This window comes from Parasteatoda tepidariorum, chromosome 8 (genome assembly GCF_982258835.1).
Source record: "Parasteatoda tepidariorum strain Cologne lab strain chromosome 8, Ptep-v5.0, whole genome shotgun sequence".
Classification (NCBI taxonomy): Eukaryota; Metazoa; Arthropoda; class Arachnida; order Araneae; family Theridiidae; genus Parasteatoda; species Parasteatoda tepidariorum.
The window spans coordinates 83,334,164-83,352,640 of NC_141762.1; the positions used below are offsets into that span (position 1 = coordinate 83,334,164).

General features: G+C 27.2%; 1 protein-coding gene across 3 annotated transcripts in view; it reads right to left on the minus strand.

Annotated features, from left to right (window-relative positions):
* The window catches only part of LOC107436606 (lachesin), a 369,382-nt gene extending 351,195 nt beyond the window's left edge, over positions 1-18,187 (minus strand). For 2 of the 3 annotated variants that reach the window (XM_043048543.3, XM_071181171.2), the window contains exon 1: positions 17,248-18,148. In XM_043048543.3, coding sequence (XP_042904477.1) covers positions 17,248-17,365 — 118 coding nt within the window. In that variant the 5' untranslated portion in view covers positions 17,366-18,148. Of the gene's footprint in view, positions 1-17,247 lie in introns of all 3 variants that reach the window. The other variant, XM_043048546.3, reaches the window with a different exon arrangement.
* Between the last annotated feature and the right edge of the window lie 290 nt (positions 18,188-18,477).

The following is an 18,477-nucleotide window of genomic DNA, read 5'->3' on the forward strand; positions in this document are numbered from 1 at the left end:
AATGATTCTCCTCTTAGCGGTTATTCTAAAATAAATAAGCTTAATTTTATTTTCATATCCTCCTAACTATAAAACAGATCATTTCTGTTTCATTAACGCAAATTCGATTGAATTTAAAACCTTGCTGATGCGTCCATCTTGCAACTGAAATATTGATTAACTATACACAAAACTTAAAACAAATAATATTACTTATCTAAAATGTATTCCTGTTATACGGCATTGTAGCTATACTATTGCAGAGAATCCTTCTCTTAGCTGTTATTCTAAAATAATTAAGATTCAGTTACATTCAGGGTTAATATATTTATCTTTGAAGAAAACAAAATAAATAAAATCCTAAAATTTGTCTGAGCAACCATTTTAAACAAATCCCTTCTGGCGTTCTAAAACACAAAAGAAATACATGTTCCACGACAGTAATGCTAAGTTTGCGAAAAAGCAAACAAAAGGAGAGAGAGTTCAGGTAAATTAGCCTTATTGGAGCGTAGTCACGAAAGTCCCTTATGTCGCTGGATGCACTAATTGCTGAGCAATGGAGAGAATTTGTCTGTGTTACGTTTCAACGTCCGAGCAAATGCTCGCTGCTAACGATGTGAGGGTAGTTGTGCGGTTAAACAGTCACGCCAAGTGGTAAGTTATTATGCAAAAGAAATTAATCGTTGAAATCATCATCATTTGTTTTTCTCTGAAAGGATGGGTTTTTAATATTGCATTAGAGAAATAAATTTAGAAAAATAATAAATGATATAAAAAAAAAGTGAAACAAAATAATTTTGTTACTGATTTTCGATTTTTTAAATGCATTTAAATTTTTTAAATATTTATTAAAATTTTAATTGATTTGATTTCAAAAATTTAGTTACATATCACACTGAGGAGCAAATTGTTTGTAGATTCTTCGCAAATACTTGGTCTTGCCTATTTCGATACAAAAAGTGTTATACTATTCTCGATTGTCACAATTGAAACTTGAGGTCTTAGAAAATGTTCTTAAATCTGCATGCTATCAAGCTATGTAAATAATAAAAATAATATCAAGAACAGAGTTTTCAAAAATTTTACTGTAATGTTTCCTACTGAAATTAAAAATAAATGAATATTCATCGATATACTTGCATATTTCAACAATAAAGGTATCTGAATGAGCGAATCATGAATCGGAAAAAAAATATATTGAAAAGGTAGAAAATATAATGAACATCAAATCAAATTAAAAAACCACGATTTTGCTATAGAGAAAAACTGATCAACCGGTATGGTGGGTTAAGTCTTTTTCTACCTCGTGCTGGTTAAGCGTTGAATTCCCCCAGCCATGACCTGATGTCTAATCCTTCCGCACTTTCTACGTTAATGATCGGAATCTACATTGTATATATCTGATCAGGTCACGGCAGGAAAAGTTCTCGCAAAATCGGGCAGTTAGGGAGTGCGATGCGGAGGTCCGAGTGATTACTACCACTATTTTTCTTTCATCTGAATTGCGAAAGTATGCTGATCTTATGAATCTGTTTCGTCTTCAAGTTATCAGGGGATGAAAAGGGTGACATTGTCAATCAAACGTAACTGATATAGAATGTTAAAATTAACTTCGAAAGTTTTATTTCTTTTGACAGAAATTCATTTAAATCTTTCAATTACATTAGAGTACCCATATAAGAAACGTCTCTTGGTGATGCATGCTTTCAGAGGCATTCAGTAAAAAGTAATTTTGGTTTAGAAGATGGTCGCTAGGAAAACAGTTTTCATAAAAGCAGCTGCTATGAAATAAAGAAAAACTATTGAAAAAAAATATATACATATACATCCCCATAGAGACGGATAGAATACGAAAATAAAAAAAGAAGTAAACATTTTTCGATTGATAAATGGAACTTTTACCATGCCCGTTTTCAACTCATTATTTTCTACGTACTCCAAGGAAAAATAAATCGAAGAGGTATGGTTTTTACAGCATTTTGATCAAGAATAAAAAACACGCAGAAAATTAATTTTAGTTTTGAGTTTTTGCGTAGAGCAAAAGGGATTTATTCCAACTGTTTGTAAACATGAAATTATTGATTTTTCTTAGTAATTACTTTTGTGCTGGAGAATATATTGTGCATACCTGATATATGACTTTTAGTTTATGCACTAAAAATTTATTTATATTTAAGACTTTCATACAAAAAATATTTATATACTTATCTGATATTTCCTCCAATACCGCCTTGCAAATGAAGATTTCAAAGTTTTGAAAAGAATTATTAAAACAGTTATTAAAAATATGATAGGCAGGTGAAAGTTATTTTTTGTCCACTTTTCTCACAGAGACATATAATTTTTCAGACTACAGTGTTGTTGTCTGAAGTTGTGTACAAATGAAAATGAAAAATAAATAACAAAACTTAATGTAGATTTTCTGAGGAATATCAGAGAAACCAAAACTATTTAGTATTCAGTTCAAAATTTCGAATCTACAATAATGCATACAAAATTTTCGTTATCTTTTAAATCAGCTCACATGTTTGCTAAATTTGATTAATATCATCACAATCTATTGTTTGTATGAAACAAATATACATAAGTCACTTGCATTCATAATTTAAGTCAATCATGATTTGGAACATTCATCATTCTTCGCATGAATAATCTATTTTCTGGTATCTTCTGAATTTCATTAGAGCCGAAACTATTTATTAAATTTCAGTGAAATAGTAAAGGAAGAGCATAGTTTCAGCTAAGAATCATTTACGATCCTTATTTAACATCAAACTCTTGTTCATCTTAAAAGGTTTAATAAAAAATGTGGTAAATAGTTTCAATTTTATAAAAAACACTACAACATGTGTTGCATGAATCTAATAAATTGTGTTACTATGTACAATAATTATATGTAGTTTAAACATGCAATGTATATTTATTAGAATGTAAATAGATAGTAATAGTAGTTATTTTTTGTACACTTAGAAACAACAGGTCTAAACTACCTGAATATAATAAAATTTACAGTGGTTCCGGCTCTATGAGAGCACCAAAAGTTTCAATCATTTTCACCAAAGCTGTTTGATAATAATTTTGAGAGAATTAAGAATAAAATATGGTTTAATAATGTGCAATAAACTTTGGTAAATGTGGTAAAGTTTGGTAACTTTATCATAATACCTTAGAACATCGCTCAAGAAAATATTTATTTGATTAAATTCAATTTTAAGTTTAGTATTTTTTACTAAATTATTAGTAATAAGACCTATAATTTTGAAAACCGAATATTCCAAAAAAACCGTTACAATACGAACGAAAAATTAATGAAATGAATGGTTTAATTTTGTGCATTTTGGTTTTATTGTGCAGAATTATGTTTTTTTTAAAACAAAAAAGCAGAAATGTCACTGTCATACAGTGTGGTAATTTTTCCAACATTTTTTCCCTGTGTACTCCCTGTTATTCTTTGGAGCATTTGATAATTTTCCCTAAGCGCTTTGGAATTGCTTTGACAAAATTAATAATAAAATGTGATTTTATTATATGCATTAAAATTGATTATTGTGATAAAACTTGGTAATTTCATCATGATACATTAGAGCACGGCATACAAATTATTTATGTGATTAAATTTATTTTTCAGTTTTGTATTGTAAAGTAAATGTGTAACAATAAGAAATATAATTTTGAAACCAGAATTTTAGTTACGCCGTTACCATATGAACTGAAAAATTGCTAAATAAATGGTGAAGCTAGAATAAAAAATTTTTTTAATCAGAAATGTCATTACCAGACAGTATGGTAATTTTTCTAGAATTTTTTTCTTCCTATGGCATGTTAAAAACCACATCAGCTTTCTCTTGATAAATGCAAATAAAGAAAAAAAAAAGGTTTTGCGATATTTATTTTGACAATTTTAATGTTTCTCTTAAACTTTTTATATAAATGTTTGAAAAGATCCATTGTATCCATGCTTTTGAAACAGCTGTACTTCATGTCTTTAATACTACCTATTATTAGTCACTAAATGGATAATCATTGTTATTCAGATAAGAAATGGTACAGACATAGGTTCATGTCTGTACCATAGTAATAAAGTTTCCAAACGTAGTTCTTCTGCCTCCAATCATCAATTTTTTAATGCATGCGCATCTCATTACCTTGAAACACCAGTTTCATCGTCCATGGTTCAAATTTAAATTAGGAGACGGGAAAATTGTTTCCGTAATTAGTGAGCAATTAAGAGAAGCATTGGTCTATGAAGAGTGAACACCATTTTCGTCGACACGGTCCATTCCATTCCGTTTATTCTCCTTCATGGCAAGAACATAGGTGAGTCATAATTGCATTCGAAATCATTCGAAATATTCAAATAGTTTTATAATTCAATATCAAAAGCAGTAACTTCTGTTGTTCTTTTATTGTAATTTGCTATTATAAAAGGAAAGTAATTGAGAAGTCGTAAATGCATTCGAAACATTCATATAGTTTAATAATTTAATATCAAAAGCAATAACTACTGTTGTTTTCTTATTGTAGTTTTATTATAAAAGGAAAAAAAATGATAAGAACATAGGTGAGTCGTAATTGCATTCGAAATATTCAAATAGTTTCATAATTTAATATCAAAGGAACAATAATTATTGCTGCTCTTTTATTGCAGTTTGTTATTATAAAATAAAGTAAATGAGAAGAACATAGTTGTAATGACCTTCGAAATATTCAAATAGTTTTATAATTTAATATCAAAAGGCAATATCATTGTTGTATATTTAGTGCAGTTTATTATCATAAAAGGGAGGTTGTTGTATTACTTTTTCTTATTCAGTAATTGCATTCATTGAATTTAAAACACTCAAAAAAATACTTTGACATTAAATAATAAAAATATTATTTATTATTATTTAAAAAGAATATTCATAGAATGTTTATCTTCTAGAAACTGTCACTAAATTAAATAATGTTTCAGAATATAATTTCTAAGTATGTCAATAAAAGCAGAGTACTTTGGTTTTATACTAGTCTTTGAATCATAAAAATTACTGAGTAAATTACTGCGAAAGAATGAATACACAAAGATAAATCAAGTTCATTTCAGTAATTTCAATTACAAATAAAATTAGTTAAGAATATTTTTCTAAGAATTCTAAGTTATGAATGTTATGAAGAAATCCAGTAAATATTTCTTTAAGAAATAAAATAGTTTTTAGCAAATACTTATGGCTACTAACACATTAAGATATTAAGATCATTGTTGAAAAGAAAACAAAATAGTGCCATAATTTTCTCTTCTTAAGTATAGTAATTATTATAAGAAATTAAGAATAAATATGTTGCTTTGTTTTAGTTTTATTTGTATTTTTACAAATATTTTGCGAAAAAATCTTTATATTCAGTCTATGAAATTTTGCTCTAATACAAACTTAGGTTTCAAAATATAACTTGAAATAGAATATTACGCATGTAAATACGTCCAGGGTAAAACTAGTACAGATGGCCATAGTTTCTTCAAATCAAAATAAATGTACTAAGAATTGAACTACAAAAAAACGGTTAGGCATATTTTGAATTCTCATACAAGCACTAAACTTATTTGGTGCAAAAAATAATGAATTATAGAAAATAAAATAAAAAAATATTAAAAGTGGCCATCTCTTCTTAGTGTCGAGGTAAGTTAGCCATCCAATACAGTAAATTAAAGGGGAATTAATAACATTTGAATGGCCCATTTTATACAGCTACCCATGAAAAACACATTGTTGTAAGAAAATAATTTTGTCATAGAAAATAAGTACAAAGGATCTAATAAACTAAATGTAATGTATAGATTTATTTCATCACTTTAAAGAAACAAATAACACTTTTGGCAAAGTCCCTTGAGGTATGTACATGTTTTATGTAACCATTGCATGCACCTTACTCATCTTTTCCAGTCATTATTATTGGCTACGGTTTTGTATTTTTTTACCCAAATGGCAGATGATATTCATCGAATTCTAATTTTGTAGAACAGGATAATTTGTAGGGATCTTTACAGCAATTTAGAGCAGTGGTTCCTGTATTTTTACTGCTACGGAACCATAAATGATGAAGAATCTTTTGGCCGGAATCCCAAATAAATAAATAAAATTAGTAGCTCTGAATATACTAATAAAATTTTTTTAATTAGTTTGATTATTTTTATTGTAAAGAATTAAATTTATCAATTCATCGTTTCATCTATAATCGACTTGAAATTATAAGGTTTGAATTATTCAGTTGAAGTTGCAGGTCAGGACTAATTATAAATTTGTTTTTGGTGTGAGTCCGAATAAAGTACGCTGAATTAGAGTTTCGGAAAAGAACTGCTATAAATGTTGAGGCTGACAGAGGAATATAATTCTATATTCTAGAACTAGATAATTTTATGCTAACTTAAAAAATTCAATGAGAAATAATAATGTAGCTTTTTATAAATCTATAGCCTTTTCCGAATGCATGCAATATATTGTTGTTGGAAAGAACATATTTTATTTTTGAAATATTGTACTAATTATTTTTTTAATAATAACTCAACTTACGAAATTTCCCAAATATCATCAAAATCTCAAATAAATGATGGTTTTATTGTTTGGGTATAAATATAATGACAGATTTCAAAACTCATTGTTGGTTTAAGAAGAATTTGAGTTCTTCAATCCCTTGTAAGCATTCCACGGAACACAATTTGGGAACCGCTGGTTCAGAGATTTCTGTCGGATAATATATTTATCTGTAGAATCAGAATGTAATATGTTTCTATGTGTACTAAAATGTTTTAAAAAGAGGCTTCAATATTATAATTAAAAAGCTACTGATATGTTTCTATTAACTTCAATCGTAAAATTTCGAAGCAAAACCAAACAAAAATCATAAACGAAATCAAAAATTTAGTAACTATATTTATTTATTTGACAATATTCTGAGTTTAGTGAATACTAATTTACTAAAATATATTTTCTTAGTTTTTTTTCCATCAGATTTTAAAATTTTAAAATTATCTTGGGATTCCTGATAAGTCTAGACGTATTAATAAAATACAGCCATCACTCCTTGATTTCGTGTGGCCATGTCTCCTAAGGCTGAAGAAATACACCCAATATATAATGTTGTCCCGCCATTATATGCCTTTTCTTTTTTTCTCAGAAACAAAGATTGAACTATATCTGTGCCTTAAAGGTCCAGATAGATGGGAAAAAATATATCCTATGCATTTAAAACAACAAAATAGCCAATACACAAGAAATATTTGAACCCTAAATAAAGCATAAATTAAAATTTTACATAATTGTTTTGACAGGAAGAGCAACGCTTTGTGAAAATTGATTAACAAGTTAAATTCCATAATACGAAACTGTATCAGCTGCAATATATTTACAAATATCCTATGTTTATATAAACTGACCACATTTTAATTGGCTGACCATCGCTCAAATATGGCTGCTTAACCTAGATATTCCTTGTCATTACAGTTCGACTACAGGATTATAAATTTAATTTAAGTCAAGTTATTATAATAATACAAATAAATATTCTACATTTTAATTAATAAGAAAATTGGAATGTTCTTTTTAAATATTTTATGCAAATTAATCTATATTAAATTTCCTAAACTGTTAATGAAATTCATTATTTGTTCCGGATTGTTTTTTCCTTCTATACTGAAATTAATGACAAAACATAACTGGAGGACATGCATTGATATGCAATAAATATGAGAAATAATTTTCAACTCAAGAAAAAAATAATGCTAACAATAAAAGAGACAAGCAGTAATGCAATGAACTATCTATTTAATTACAATGTAACGGAATTAAGTAAACCCTTTATTAAAATAAATTAAATAAAATGAAACTTTATAAATTTGTTTATTTATTTGCAGTAAAGATTCGTAAGGAAAATATTGAAATTGCGCTGTTACTTTTTATAATATTATGTTGATAAGTTGTTATCAGGAAATCAGTGCAATAATAAATGCATTTATGTGATTTCAAATGTTAAATAACTATTGATTACCCAAAAAATTTTCATTAGAATATTAGTGAATTTTAATCTTTCTCTATAAACAAATGCAATAAACTAGATAAAGATTTTTCGATTCTACTAATAAAAAACAGCAATGATAAAATTTGGAAACCATTTTTTAAAATCTTGACTAACTTTATAACTTAAATGTGTTGAATGTCAAACTGAATTTGAAAACTATAACTTTTTGTGTTCAGTTGATTGGATTCATAAAATTTAAAACCTATAATATGAAATTAAAATCTGAAATTCAACTGTCATATTGAAGGTTTAAATTAAATACCATTATCTGAATCGTGTTTGGTTAGATTTCAGAAATTAAGAGGCTATGATATGAAGTTAAAATTAGAATTTCGACTATCATATTATCACTTAATATTAAAAAAATCAAGTTATTTAGAAAAAAATATTTACAGTATTGTGAAACCATTGGGTAAAAATGGGGTAGCAATTTCAGAAATTTTATTTTGCATATATTTTTCTAACTCAGAATGCAAAACATTTTTACCAGATTGATTTTTTTTCATCCAGGTGTTTTTTTAACAATATGGAGATCCGCAAATTGTCTAATTAGGAAATATATTTCCCTATAAAGGAAATATTTTTTATTCTTTCATATTACGGGAAAACTGGATTTGCAATGCAGATTAGATTAAGGCCTTAAATGAGACTTGCTGATCCGTATGCGTGAGATCCGAATGGTTATAAAAAAATATAATTATGCATTTCACTAAATAAAAGAAATATGGACTTCAAGTATTGTAGAGCTTTGTAATTTTAAATGCAAAGTAAAATCAAAGACGTTGTTTCTGTTATTTCAAATCAGAACCAGCTGCTGAAATTGCTGTTTGTAGCTCACTGCTCTAGCAAACTTTAAGTTGCTGCATCAATTGTAATGCTGATTTATTAATGTATTTATTTATGCATTTCTTTTATAAATTTCATGATATGAAACGAATTTAATTATTTTTAAATTTAAAAAATTAAAAAAATACTAAGTGTTTTGTACCCAAGACTAACTGAAACCATTTGACAACACAGGAAATATATAAGTATAAAAAATTTTCCACTAAGAGGAAGTTTGGTCGAAGTTAACAAATTATGGTAAAACTAACAGTGTTTTTGGCTTCATCGAACAACCAAGAAGCACAGTAGTTTTTACCGAAGGACTTTGGTAATGATTTTGGAAAATTTACTTACAAAACATGGTTTTATAATATGTTATAAAATTTCGTAAACATGGCAAAATTTAACAATTTTATCGTGATACCTTAGACCCTTACAGCATGGCGTGAAAAGTACTTATTCGGCTAAATTCAGTTTTCGGTTTCGCTTTTTTTTTACTAAACATGTGACAATGAGAACTATGATTTTGGAAACCAGATATATTGGTAAACTGTTATCATTTGAAGGAAACAATTAGTGAATGAATGGTTCAAATACCGTTTATTTTGGCTTTATCAATATTTTTTTAACAAACAAATATTTTATTGCTATACAGCACTGCAATTTAAATTGAATTTTTTCTCCATGCTGACTAGTGCTTAAAAATTTATTTAAGAACATTCCACAGCATTATTAAAAAGAATCTTATTAATGAGTTTTTAAATTAACTATTTTTTTTCCTTCAATAAAATGAATCCAAATGGTATTCAAATAATTGCACTTCTCATATGTTTCTATTCCTTGTCAAAAAAATGAAGCATAATGTCTTTCGATTCCACAGATCGAATCAGAAAAAATTTATAGACCGAATAAAGCGCAGCCATTAAAGCACATCCCAGGTCTAAACCGCAAAGGCTTTCGAGAACGCAGAATGTGCTTCAGAAACCATTTATCCATAGCAACGTCCATGCGAGGAGGCATTTACGATCTTGATCCATGTTGATACTTTCGCTTGATGATGCGAGATTCACGATGGTATCAAAGGTTTGACAGTTTAAGTAAAAAAAGATACAAGATGATACACATTTAGGCAGCTTGACTACAGGTAATAGAAAGCTATTTATCTTGAGTTAAGAAATACTACGATTAATTTAAAATGCTTGGATTTTTAGCTTCTTATACACCATCTAGTATATATCTCTCTTATATCGATACATATGTCATATTTATCATTTTGGATTATTCTTTTCTAGGTTATCTTATCGAAAAAATAACACTGGGGATAAAATTTTTGTTGCATTTATGTAAGCACTTGATATTGCCTAATTTCTAGTTTCCTATGAAACCATCTAGTATATCTCCCTTACATCCACACAAATATAATATTTCTTATTTTGGGTTATTTTGGATTATAGGAAGCGGTGAATGAATTTAAAGGCATAGGTTGTTATTCAATTTTAATCTTAATGATGTGCCGAAACTCCTCAAGAAGTTTGTTGCAATATTTACTCTACCCCTGATTATATATGACGCTTTTTAAGCTTGTACAAGTTGACAAAAAATAGACTAAATATGTCATTAAAAATCATAGCTTGGCGAGCAATACCGATTGCAAATTTGATATCAGGCGTAAGAAAGTATCTAAGATCTGTTGATCTCAAACAACGGAATTTTTCCCCCATTGTAATTAACCCGCTTTTGTCCCTGGCTTCTTTTTAGGGACACTTCTAAAATTAAATCATATAATCAGGTTATTTGTCTTTTGACACAAATTATGTATGCATTATTTTTAAGTATTTATTTCTTTTAAGTTTTATCATTGACGCCTTGATACCGCACGTCAGGCAGTTTGTTAATAATACAGTATTTTTTTGTTTTTTAAAATGCTGCATATTCCAATGTAAAGCCAAAATTATTTAACTGTTTCATTTTTTAGTCTTTAATATTTTTTTCATCTTGTTAATGCTCTTGGAAAGGCAAACATAAGGTTAAATATATTGCACATCTCACATAGTTTCAAGTAATTTTTTTTTAATTAATTGTTTTTTTCTCCATAATTTGTTTTAAAATGTTACTGATTCATTAATATTTTGGAAACACTAACAATGTATAGTGCAAAACCTGCAATAATTTTACATAATAATTTATAAATTGCTACATTAAACTTCTTCTCATACTAATACACAAAATTTTTAATAAAACAATTGTTAATAAAATGTTAATGTGTTACATACTATACTATCATACATGTTAATCCATATGCGTTCTATAAAGGAAGTGTTTGTTTATATCAAATTGAAGAATATAATATTTTACGTTGAATAATATCTGATTTTTATCAATAATTAATTAAATAAATTAAATATTAAAGAAGTTTAAGTTGAGTCCTAGAAAATTTTAAATATAGACCTAAGAAAATGCATGCATACTTTATTGCAAAATGAAAAATACAACTTATTTAAAATCAGGTGAAAAAAATTAAGTTTTCATGGATGCAATTAAGAGAAAAAAAGTAGAATAATATAATGCTCAGAAGAAAACGAAGAATTGCTAATTTTTTTTTTAAAAAAGTAAGAAAGTATTCTCATTTGCAATAAATTTTTAATCACTCCAAAAAATTTATGCGAGTTTGTGTAATAAGTTACTTTGAGATCAAAAGATGCAGATACTAATATATAGTTTACTAAGAAAATGTTAGGTGTAAAATATAATTAATACAATAATTATTACATTTTTAGAGTGCACCCTCGCGTAATTTGAAATGTTAAAATATTTCAGGTATTAGAGTTAAATATAAGTTAGCATAAGTAAAGTACGTTAATTATTTATTTGAGCAATGCAATTTTAAAAAAAAATATAATTGAAGTAAAATTTAAAAATTTAATAAGGAAAGTATTTATTCTTTTTAAAATTGTATATATATATATACATACATTTAATATACCTTCTTTTCAGTGACTCGATTTTATTATTAACAGAACAACACTTTTTTAAAAACTGTTTCTTTAATAAACAATAAGATTTTAATGATGTGTTACACAATTTTAGATTGGTTTTATATTCTTTAGCAAAAGTCTTTCATGTTTAATTTATTGTGCATAATACTAAGAAAGAATTTATTTGTATTTAAACGAAATTCAATTAAAATATCTATAGAAAATATGAAAATAAATAATTTTAAATTTTAAATTAAAAGATGCGAAAAAAATCTGAGAATAAAATTCATTTGCAAGTAAACATAACTGAAATATTCATATATTCTTGCTGAAATATAAGACAATTCCTTTGAGCTGAACTTTATTATTAACGATCTGAAAATGCTCTTTTAAATATACTTAAAATCTGATCATTCCAGATGTCTTTAAAATAAATTTCTAATTTAAGTTAAATGAAATATATTCTGAAATATTCAGTATCATATCATAAAAGGATTTAAGGCTTTTAAAAGAAAATAAATAGCATAAACCTATATTGAATAAATATATTTTATTACTTTTTTAAATATTATATACCTTTAATCATATAAAATGTTTATTCAAACTGTGATTTAAAAAAGTAATATCTATTTAGATAAGAAAAGAAATAATATTTTCTCAAAAAGAGAATTCAACTGCTGCTTTCCTTTTGAACTATATTCAAGAATGTTTTTATTTTTATTTTCTTAATAAATGATGTTACAGTAAATAAAGTTAATGGAATTTGATAAGCATACATTTGGAAGATATATAATAAAAAGACAGGGGGATTAATATAGCCGCTTAATAGTTTCCTTTTTAATTTCATACATTTTAACTACAGTAGGTTGTTAATGTTTATATCATTGTTATAACTTTACAATATTCTTTTAATTCACAATACAATCTATTGTGAAAAAATTTTTCAGCATAAGACATATTTTATCACTCATTTTCATCGCAGATTTTTTGAGTTCTTCTAAAATACATTGTTATTCGATTCAGTTGATTCAAAATCTTATAAAATGGATGAATAATATTTATTTAGTAATAAATTTCATAATTTAAGCTAAGCAGTATTAAAACGTATTGAATAAATAAACATAATAAATTGTAATTTTTTGAATGGGCACATTGTTTAACCTTATAATATTTGTTCTAGGTATATACATATTAAATAGACTTGCAATACTAGTTTATGTTTAAGATATATTTCTATAACAAAAACTATAAACTTGTTTATTTGTCCATCTGTGTGCTTCTCTTATATTTCTAAAACAGTTTGTTCTCGCTTGCAAAAAGGGGGACATTGGGACCCAACATCCGAAAGAATTATTTAAAAATTCCATTTGGTTTTCTTAACAAAAAATTTGAGAAAGATTTTTTTTTTCCCGTTCAGAATAAGTCATTGCTAATAAACTGTAGACGAGTCTGTTTTTTTTTCTTTATAATATTTAATAGAGAGATATTTGCTATATCAGTGATATTTGCTAAATTACAGGTTTATTCAATCAAAAAATTAGTTTTTTTCAGATATTTAGTAATTAATTTTTAATTGTTCGTCATGTCAAAAGCATTCGATGATAAATGTGAATAGCATATGAGGTCTACATTCCTGATTAGTTTTTCTCAAAGTTTATAAAACAGCAGATAAGTTTTGTTTATTGTTATGAGTTTAAAAAGTATTTCCATAAGACTAAATAATTTGAAACTAGCAATAATTGGAAAAAAATAATCAACTAAAAAGTATAGCTATAGAAAAAAATAGACTTATTCTCTTAGGAAAACTATAAGAATTATCTATACTATTATTGACGTAAAAGACGATTAATCTTTTTTTGAAATGGTTACTACTGTCATTAGGAAATTGAGACTATTTTAATAGGTACCATATTTACTACTCTCTCACAGCTCTCTCTGTCTCAACAACCTCTCACAGGTACCATATTATTTGGTCAACTATCTTTCCTAAAAGGATAAATATCAGGCGAAGAAAATTTTTCGATTGTGATAAATTTTACTTGTCATGAGTTTGACTTGAGCTGTAGCATCATGAGGTATGGTATTTATGAAATGTACTTCTATATCGCGTTTTGCTTATTCTAATAACGTATCGACATAGCGAAACATACAATAATAAATAAATAAATAAAGTGGAGTTGTTTAAGCTTTGCAAATTCTATTTGTTCATGCCTTCCAGTTTTGTGCATAATAACGTGGATCAAATAAACGCTGTAAATGTATCTTATAATGTGTGCAAAAATGTTGAAAACGCAGATGTGTTCCAAAATGATTGAAATATTTCTTTCTGAAAAGAAGATAAAGTTTTTAAAACTTATTTTTACTGCATTTATGCGTTTATTTTTTCTTAGCTACGTATTAATAAAGAAATAATATTTTTTGTCATTATTTAAGTATCGAATCTGAGAGAGTTTTTCAAAATTTTGATCAATACTAAAAGTCTTAAAATATTTGTTTGAAGTTACGATTAAATTAATCACTGAATTATAAGAATTATAATGTACTATTTAATACTCGTGATTATGTTAATTTATTCAAATTTTAGAATAGCTTGAAAATGCTGATAAAATACGTCCAAGATTATTATCAAGAAAATAAGGTGAAGTTAAACATTTTCTAAATAATTTTTAAAAAATAATAAAACGCAGACGTACTTAGTTTTAATTATTTATGGTAAATATAGGACACTAACACATTCAAATTATAAACTTCATAAAACACTTTCAATTTACTGGAAACTATTTAGTGAACCGAGTAAAGCAAACTAAAACAAAGAGACATAAAATATTGTCTCTTGTCAGAATTATGTTGTGAGAGCAATAAATAAAATATTTTGCCTGTTAAATTGAATAAAATTTTTAACAAAACATCTAATTAAATTGCAAGATGTAGTTCATCTATTTTAACTAATTCATTTATCAACTGCTGTGACTACTTCGTTATTTGCATCGTTTAATAAAGTTAGCATTTGGAGAGTATCTGCGAATGTATTCGAATTGCCCTTAAGCCCAAACCGACTCTGTATCGACGCTTTCCCTGTGTGCACTAGTTTCCCTTAACCTTTTGTTTGTACTGCAGAGAAAACACATACAACTCGGGGAAATAAGGTTCAGCAAAACGAAGTTAGGCAAAATATTCTTTAGCTCAATGGATGTTAATCAATGCTGCTAGAAGATAGATTGCAATATGATTAAATATTACATGAGTAGTTATGAGCTACTTAATACCAATAAATACTATTATCATAGTTTTAGTTTTCTTTATTCCTCGCTGTGAAAGATAATTTGATAATTTAATAGATGCAGAGAGAAACACTTTCTCAGTTACTTCTTCCGCAAATACATTACTTATAATAATGTTAGTAATACATTTATCAAAATAATTTCTTCACATTGTACTTTTCTTGCTTTTTCTACACAGCGAAAAAAATGTGTTCAAAACTACCTGTATATGGTAAAATTTACCGTGCTTTAGACTCTATGGGAATGCTAAAAAATTCGACAATTTTTATCAAAGCACTTCAGTAATGATTTCGGTAAAATTAACAGTAAAACATCGTTCTGAAATTTGATAAATGTGGTATCATTTGGCAACTTTATAATGACACTTTTACGCCATGAATAAGAGACATTTATTTTGTTGAGTTCGATGTCTTTTTTTAACACTAATGTGTTGTAATTAAATCTATAATGCGAAAACCAAAATTTCCGGTAAATCCTTACCACTCAGTTTTATATAGTATTTTGTTTTGTTTTTTTATTATTTTTTTATGTTTTTTGGAATGTTATGGAAATTTAATCTGATTGTTTTTTTTTCTTTTCCTCTTATTTTTCCTTTTATTCAATTTTTCTAAATATCTCGTTGTTCGCTAATGAAGATATAAACTTTACCAAAATAAATTATGTCCCTTAAACATTCGTAATTTCATCGCAGGCGTTTAAGTAGCATTTTTTAACTCAACCAAAAAAGTAAAAAAAAAAAACAAATTTGACAGTATAATTGACCTACATTTTTTTAAAGCATTTTAATTTACATAAATGTTATCATTAAGTTAAAATAATAGATATTCTGCAAAATATTTGAAAAAATTCTTACAGAAATCAAAGTGAAATTGTAGGGATAAAACTTCCACTCAAAATGCAGTCTTTTTTTAAACATATTTTATAATCCACAATTAGAAATTTGACACAAATACTAATATATATATATATATATATATATATATCATACTTATCATCATGATCATACTTATATTATTTTCATTGAAATTTTCGAAAATCTTCCTCAATTTTCAAAACCGTAAAAAGTAGGTTTTATGTAGTATTTTAACCAATAAAGTACTCGCGTATGCGCAGACAAGACTATGTAATTTTATTATAGTTTTAAGTTAACTTGTTTTGCCATTAAAATGTAATATTGTAGTTGAAGACGGCCCAAATTTATTTTTCAAGGCATACTTTAGAGTATTATCTTAAAAATTAGCTCTGCAAATTATGTCAAAACTAATTTAAGAATTGTAAAAATTATGATTTTCTGAAATCTCTAGTATTTTTGAAGAGAGCACCTATGAATTTCTAAAGCAAGTTTGATTTAACTATATCTGCATATTTCTTGGAATGTTTTGCGCTATAGGAAATGTATACTAAAAAGATTTTATTGAAAATCTCTCGCAAAGTTTCCTTTCATAATTATGTTCATTTACTAAATTTTGTACATTTTGATTTGCTTGTTAACATCGAATCTGATAACGAAAAAAAAATCTTGGAAAAAAAAACAAGATATGTGTCCTCATTCAGAAAGGGGGACCAAATTTACTCAAACTGCATCAAACATAATGATAAATTAACCTGTTATTTTAGGAATTGGTAGCTATAAAAACGAGCAGTAGAACTGTAGGCAGTTACAATACATTCTTAATATCCTTATAAACTATATAATATTTTGAGCAAATTTAAATTTTTGAAATGTAGAAAATATGCTTTGTAGTTTTTAATAAATGCTCATTGCCAGAAATAATAATTTATCTTTAGATCAGTTTTCAGGCTTTAACATTATAGATAACTATAGGGTCAGCGTTACCCCGTCTTAAACATTAAAGCAATATTTTGAAATTAGTACTGTAAAGGTTGAACGAATTAAAATTTCTGGCAACTCAGCTCTAAAATGGAATTTTATTTTCTTTTTAAAAAAATCAGTATTCCCTTTTTTTAATTAAAGATTTGAAAATATACCATTCACGCGGATATTTGCTCTTTGTTTTGTTAAAGAAATTCAAGTATATAGGTATAGATATGTAAGAAATATTCATAAAAACACAACGTTCAAATTTTTTTGATTAAAAAAATAGTGCTGAACAAAAAAAAAGATTTATAGTTCTTACCTTCTGCTCTGCCGAAGGAGTAGCTAAGCTCCAAGGCAATGAAAGTGCAGAATAATGTTATCCTAACCACAGATAATAGATTCATTCTGTCTCTTTGTTTTTGGCAAAAATATTTCATATTCACAAAGATATAATGTCAAAAATCCACAAAAAATCTTTCGTATCACTCCTTGTTTATAAAATTCCAAGACTATTTAATCTGCATGAAGCTGAATGTGCATTAATAGAAGTGTTTCACAAAGTAAACACAGTCCACAAAAGTTCACAATTCCCACTTTAAAAACATCTAAACAAAATAGCACATTAATTATGTCGAGATTTAGAAATATCAGTTTCTATCTTTGGAAGGAAATATAAGTTTTAGAAACTGTATCCTTTGTATCAACAGCAATAATAATATTCCCACCCCAGGAAAAAGGATACAATTTTAAAACGAGTTTTAAAATTTCCTAAAAATCTTTTATTTTCGAACGCTTTATTTTACTCCGTTTGATTTAAAATCCGAAGTAGAAAGAGAATGTAAACAAAAATATCCATATTTGCAAAAGTTCACCGACTTTTCACTTAAATCCATCACGATGAAGCAAAATGTATTTCTGGAAAACAATATATCTTTTAATCTAAAAGATGGAATTGATCAGAGCGTGGATAATTTATTATTCCATGCGGAGCAGTATTTTTACATAGGTATCCCTAAATAGGAGAGCTAATAAAATGCTTCGGATTCAAACTGAATCACAACATGGATTAGGACAACAAGGGGGTGCAAACTAACCCCCTTTTTTCCACAGGCGGATAAGTTCCAAAGATGCGGATCAGCGCATGCACTGCGGATAGTCCCGTTACGTTCCTGGCAGGACTCGAACGGTACTGGCCGGTCGATCGTTTCTCTCACAAAGGTAGGGTTGTCACATTGCGCCAAGAGATCCACGCCAAGATCTCGCCGCAAGAAGCGATAAGTTGGGAGCATCGGTCTTCAGTTTAGCGAGTGTTTGGCGAGATTCGTGAGTATGCGGCAAATCGGTGTATTGTTTTCATGTAAATGTATATTTGAAGAGCAGCTCGCGGGTGTAAGCTGCTCACGATTATTGTTTACAATGGTTGTAGTTTTACTGCTTTTTGTAAAGAAAGATAAAAAAAATAAAAATAAAGAAGCGAGGAATCAATTTCCATATTATTGTTTTCTTCGCTTATAAATGCGCTATGTACCAGTTTCGGGCGAGTGTGCAT